The following is a 5,927-nucleotide window of genomic DNA, read 5'->3' as shown; positions in this document are numbered from 1 at the left end:
ATAGATTCAGAATTTGAATTACATAAAAATCATATTTAAAACAAAAATAACGGCGTTAATCCTCGATGGTAGGTGTAGGCCTCTCACACGAGCTTCTTTTCCAGCACTGTTAGCTGATCCAGAGCGAGACGGACGGAACAGCGCAGGTTTTTTTTATTTTTGTTCAGAGGGTGAAAAAATATCAGTCGGGTAAAATCGGCAATGCTCGTAAAAAAGGCGGGCAGTAAGAAAGTTATTTTACCGCCGTCAAAGCGTTGGTTGCGATTGGTCTAATGCTCCCTGCTCATGAATATTACGAGAACGTTTGACCAATAATGTTTTACATTGACGAATGTTATTGAATATTCATGAATAATGTGTCCATGGATCCACCCTCGGTTTTTACGGGCCAATAGAATCTCTTCATACGTCTTGTTCCGCCTCCGCCTACATAGGATTCGCCGGAACCAAAAGCGAACAACTCCATTGGTTCTGCGTCAACTTTAATGAATTATTCATATGTTCCAGCCTCGCGGCCAATAAGCGCACAGAGAGATCGATCCATAACCCGCCCTCTGACTGTTCAGCCCCTGCCAAGTAGGCTGTGTAAACCTGTAGCAAAGCGTACAGTCTATATAAAGCCGTGTGAGAACAGTTTTCTCTCAGATGCGCTTAGAGCGCACTGGAGAGTAGATCGGGGAAAGGGAAGGGGATAGCTGGTTGCTACAATAGCTAGTATATAAACACAAATTTAAAAGCACGTTGACTAGCAAGATACGGTGGTCACTGGGAAACCGCCATCGGACGAGTTCCGGTCACCATTGGGTGCCAGGAGAGTCTTGGTGGCGTTTCAGAGGTGTTCCTTCTTTACAAAGCGGCGTGCCGGGGGAGGACGCGTCTCTTTGAATAGACAGGATGCACGGACCGCCTTCCAGCGACAGCGCATGCCCATTGCGCCTCATCAAGAGAGTGCAATTCGGCGTCCTCAGCCCTGATGAACTTGTAGGTTTTGCTCTTGAGAGGGGGTATTCTCTTAATTCTTTGAGTACTATTGTCTTACTCAAATCAACATCGTGTTAAACTCATTAAATACGGATATTAACATACAGTGTCTTTTGTGAACTTGTGTTTTGCTAACTTAGCCGGCTAGCCACTTCTTCCTCAGTAAGAGCATGTGTTTAGAAAGTTGAAGGAACACTACACAAGAGTCCTGCTGTAACATTTAGCAGTAAGACACTGAAAGCCTTGTTTGAAGTTATACAGTTTTAACTTCTTGTAACATTTTGTTATTTGTTACTTTTATGTGACAATTATGGAGTCACATGGCAGACCCAGAGTTAATCCCATGTTTCCACATTGTTCCCTATGTCTCCCTTACTGGCAATAAAATGTACAATTTTTATATGCATGCTTTCGTTTATTTAAACTCAAATACGTTCAGTTTGCAAAGAGCACTTATATTTTGAAATAAATGACGAACAAATGTCATGTTTCAATGTTGAGCTGTAATGCATTTTCTTTAGACAGCGAGGCTAACTAACTTGGTTTTATTCGATAATGTGTAAATTAAGGACCTATACCTCTTTTTATTTTTTTATAATGAATGCAGGGTTGAGCAATCTTTTGACACTTTTTGTCATTTAGATAGTTATTGTGTGCATGTATGGGGTAAGGGTGCAGCATGTATTGTAAAGAAACCCACTATAAATACAACTATTAAACCATTGTTACGTTTCAAATTAAAATGTTTAAAAATGCTAAATGCATAATTGACACATGGCATCTGAACTATTGCTTTTTGCAAACTTAACTGTTGCATTTCATGTATTTACAAAAAATATGTATGCTTTGAGTGTACATTTAGTGTCCAAATATTTTTTCTATTGTTGTGAAAATGTACAACACTTTAATGCTGTTTATCATTTTCAGAAACGGATGTCCGTTACTGAAGGGGGCATCAAGTACCCTGAGACCACAGAAGGAGGACGCCCTAAACTGGGGGGACTTATGGACCCCCGGCAAGGGGTAATTGAAAGGTCAGGCAGATGCCAGACGTGTGCAGGTATGTTCATAAACTGATATTTATCCGTCTTGCTTATTGTTAAGCATTTAAAGCTGAACATCTGCTTATTTGCTTGTTGTCATTCAGGTAACATGACTGAGTGTCCTGGTCATTTTGGTCACATTGAGTTGGCTAAGCCAGTCTTTCATGTTGGCTTCATCACAAAGATCATGAAGGTCCTCCGATGTGTCTGCTTCTTCTGTTCAAAACTGCTTGTGGACTCGGTATGCCGTATTTTCAGTTTGCCTTGTGTGATATATTCGATTGTTACAATTTTTGTCTCTTGTTCTTCTGATCTAGTTCCTTTTGTCAAATAGTTTTGTAGTGTATTTAAACATCTCCTAATTTTGTTTTATCCAGAACAATCCAAAAATCAAAGACATTTTAACCAAGTCGAAGGGGCAGCCACGGAAGCGTCTGACCCACGTCTATGACCTCTGTAAAGGCAAAAACATTTGTGAGGGTGGAGAGGAGATGGACAACAAGTTTGGAGTGGAGCAGCAGGAGACTGAAGAAGACCTCACTAAAGAGAAGGTAAACCCCTAAAACACACAGGCCAGTTTGAAACTTTCCAGCTTGCTCTGGAAGTTTTCAAACTGATTTTGAACTTTTAATTCTCAAGGGTCATGGAGGCTGTGGCAGGTACCAGCCACGTATCCGTCGCTCTGGCCTGGAGCTGTATGCTGAGTGGAAGCACGTGAACGAAGACTCGCAGGAGAAGAAGATTCTTCTCAGCCCTGAACGTGTGCATGAGATCTTCAAACGCATTTCGGATGAAGAGGACATGATCTTGGGCATGGACCCCAAATATGCCCGTCCCGAGTGGATGATTGTCACGGTGTTGCCCGTGCCTCCACTTGCTGTGAGACCAGCTGTGGTCATGCAGGGCTCTGCTAGAAACCAAGTAAGCAAAGCATTTCTTATTAAACAGTGTGAAAGAAGTTGTATGCATTTCATAATACTGATAGCTGTTAGATATATATATATATATATATATATATATATATATATTTTTTTTTTTTTTTTAAATTGATATATATTTTTCTCCTTAGGATGATTTAACACACAAGTTGGCGGATATTGTGAAGATCAATAACCAGCTGAAGCGAAATGAGCAGAGTGGAGCTGCAGCGCATGTTATAGCAGAGGATGTCAAGCTGCTTCAGTTCCACGTGGCCACCATGGTAGACAATGAACTGCCAGGTCTACCTAGGGTAAGATGTACACTACACCTTAGGAGATCTGAGAAGCAACATATATATTCTTATTAACAGTGATCACATTTTTAAGTCAATATTTAATAATAAATTCACTGCTAAAGATTTATCTGTAACTTGTGGTTATAGAATTTACATGGAATCTAATTGCTATAGAAGTTATTGTATAAAAATGAAATGCATTTGTAAAAAAAAAAAAAAAAATGCATTATTATTAACAAATAATGCTTTTATAATAAAATGCAATTGTGTGAGAAAATTCTGGGTACACAAAAAAAAAAAGACTGCTGCATGATGCATTGATACCTGGTGCAGCCAGTTAAAACATTTGCTATCTGATCATCTGCAGTTATGTAGTATGGGACGATTCGTAAAATATTAATGACGATTTTGCTCTATGCTCTTGATTCAGGCAATGCAAAAGTCTGGTCGTCCACTAAAATCTATCAAGCAGAGGCTAAAAGGTAAAGAAGGACGTGTCCGAGGTAATCTGATGGGGAAGCGTGTCGATTTCTCCGCCCGAACTGTCATCACGCCAGACCCCAACCTGCAGATCGACCAGGTGGGCGTTCCCCGTTCCATCGCCGCAAACATGACCTTTCCTGAGATTGTCACACCCTTTAACATTGACAGGTAATGTTAGTTTTTTTTTTTATCTCTTTCCTGAATAATATTTTAGAGTTCTCTAAAAGAGCTCTTTAACCCAGCGCTCTCAAATTCTTTTTAATTTTATTATTTATTTTTTTACTTTACAGACTCCAAGAGCTTGTGAGGAGAGGTAACAGTCAGTACCCTGGAGCCAAATATATTATCAGAGACAACGGAGACAGAATTGACCTGCGATTCCACCCTAAACCAAGTGACCTTCACCTTCAGATTGGATACAAAGTCAGTATTTTTTTTTTTTAATGTAAGAAATTAATGTGATTTTCAGTTACAGTGAGCACAGCATTTAAAACCTTGTTTGTTTTCTTTCTAGGTGGAACGACACATGTGTGACGGAGACATTATAGTGTTCAACCGACAGCCTACGCTTCACAAAATGTCTATGATGGGCCACAGAGTGCGAATCTTGCCTTGGTCAACATTTCGACTCAACCTCAGGTGCACTGGGTTTATAAGACTTGATCCGTCGCGTTGTTTGTAGATTGATACGTGGACAAGCAATATATTGATTTTGTGTAATACATCATTAGTTATAATTGCTGAAATTGTTACAAATCCATAGTGAAAACGAATGGTCAGATTTAGCACCATTGCTCTAATAGAAGTGTTTTGACTTTGTTTTAAAAGAGAAAATCCTTTTCACTTCTAGTGTAACAACTCCATACAATGCTGACTTTGACGGCGATGAGATGAACCTGCACTTGCCACAGTCCCTGGAGACCCGTGCTGAGATCCAAGAGCTGGCCATGGTGCCTCGTATGATTGTCACGCCACAGTCCAACAGACCTGTCATGGGTATTGTGCAGGACACACTGACAGCTGTGCGCAAATTCACCAAGAGAGACGTCTTCTTGGAGAGGGTGAGTTTACAAAGCTGTGGTACCAAATTATGAAGCTGTTAGGTTGCATAGGTACATGAGATTGATGCTAATCATTTTGTGTGCTTCATTTAGGGTGAGGTGATGAACCTCCTCATGTTTCTCTCCACATGGGACGGCAAAGTGCCCCAGCCAGCTATCTTGAAGCCTCGACCTCTCTGGACTGGCAAACAGATCTTCAGCTTGATCATCCCTGGGCACATTAATGCCATCCGCACACACAGCACCCACCCCGATGAAGAGGACAGCGGCCCTTACAAACACATCTCCCCTGGAGACACTAAGGTGCAGTAGTGCAGCCCAAATGTGGATCTAGTTTTTGTGCAAAAGAAAGTTTGTTCTCATTCATTAATCTCATTTTGCAGGTGATTGTGGAGAACGGTGAGCTGATTATGGGGATCCTGTGTAAGAAGTCATTGGGAACCTCCGCTGGCTCTCTTGTCCATATCTCATACCTTGAGATGGGCCATGACATCACACGACTCTTCTATTCTAACATCCAGACTGTCGTCAACAACTGGCTGCTCATTGAGGGTAAAAAAAAGAAAAGACTTGATATTTGCACAAACAAACAGTTTTGGTCCTTATTCGTTTATTTACAACTATCTTGTCTGCTTCAGGTCACTCTATTGGTATTGGAGACTCCATTGCCGATAAGTCGACATATCAGGACATTCAAAACACGATTAAGAAAGCCAAACAGGATGTGATAGAGGTGAGTTGACAGATATGATGTGATGAATGAAGACCAGGGGTCAGAGATGGCGTTCAATTAAAGAAATTTATTGAAGAACATGGTTTGTAGTTTCATCAGCAGAAGTCCGCTTCAGTACTCTGGAGTTCGTAGGCCATTCTGCATACATTTCAAAATCAACAGCAGCTTATACCCTGACAGAGGATACTAATTGCGTCAATGTCAACAAAATTCTGATTGGTTCCCAAACCTAGATAAACTTAGTTTCCACACATAGACGTAAACGATTTTGGAGACAAGTGATCCGAGGTCAGACGCAAGGCATCTCTCCAAAGATGTATATCTGATACACTGGACATTGGCAGTTGAATGTTTGTCCTGGGACTGTCTGAGCTTCTCCCTGTACAGACAGATACTAATACACATATGCA

General features: G+C 40.8%; 1 protein-coding gene across 1 annotated transcript; it reads left to right on the top strand.

Moving 5' to 3' along the window:
• Positions 1–631: 631 nt before the first annotated feature.
• LOC113114756 (DNA-directed RNA polymerase II subunit RPB1-like) lies at positions 632–5,568 on the top strand. Its single transcript, XM_026281723.1, has 13 exons — positions 632–981; positions 1,909–2,041; positions 2,129–2,265; positions 2,402–2,575; positions 2,664–2,945; positions 3,094–3,255; positions 3,671–3,891; positions 4,014–4,146; positions 4,238–4,362; positions 4,574–4,784; positions 4,878–5,087; positions 5,168–5,336; positions 5,423–5,568. Exons 1-13 carry the CDS (start codon positions 895–897, stop codon positions 5,524–5,526), a joined length of 2,148 nt encoding a protein of 715 aa, XP_026137508.1. The 5' UTR covers positions 632–894; the 3' UTR covers positions 5,527–5,568.
• Positions 5,569–5,927: the final 359 nt, after the last annotated feature.

The sequence above is a fragment of the Carassius auratus genome, chromosome 15, assembly GCF_003368295.1.
Source record: "Carassius auratus strain Wakin chromosome 15, ASM336829v1, whole genome shotgun sequence".
Taxonomy (NCBI): Eukaryota; Metazoa; Chordata; class Actinopteri; order Cypriniformes; family Cyprinidae; genus Carassius; species Carassius auratus.
The sequence above is the reverse complement of the archived record's forward strand: the minus strand, read 5'-3'. Positions and strand labels throughout refer to the sequence as shown.

Bases quoted from the DNA above. Each gene is read 5' to 3' on its own strand.
- LOC113114756 (XM_026281723.1), top strand. From the start codon at position 895: ATGCACGGACCGCCTTCCAGCGACAGCGCATGCCCATTGCGCCTCATC. The intron at 2,266-2,401 runs GTATGCCGTATT...TGTTTTATCCAG, and splicing joins CAAAACTGCTTGTGGACTCG to AACAATCCAAAAATCAAAGA. The intron at 3,892-4,013 runs GTAATGTTAGTT...TTTACTTTACAG, and splicing joins ACACCCTTTAACATTGACAG to ACTCCAAGAGCTTGTGAGGA.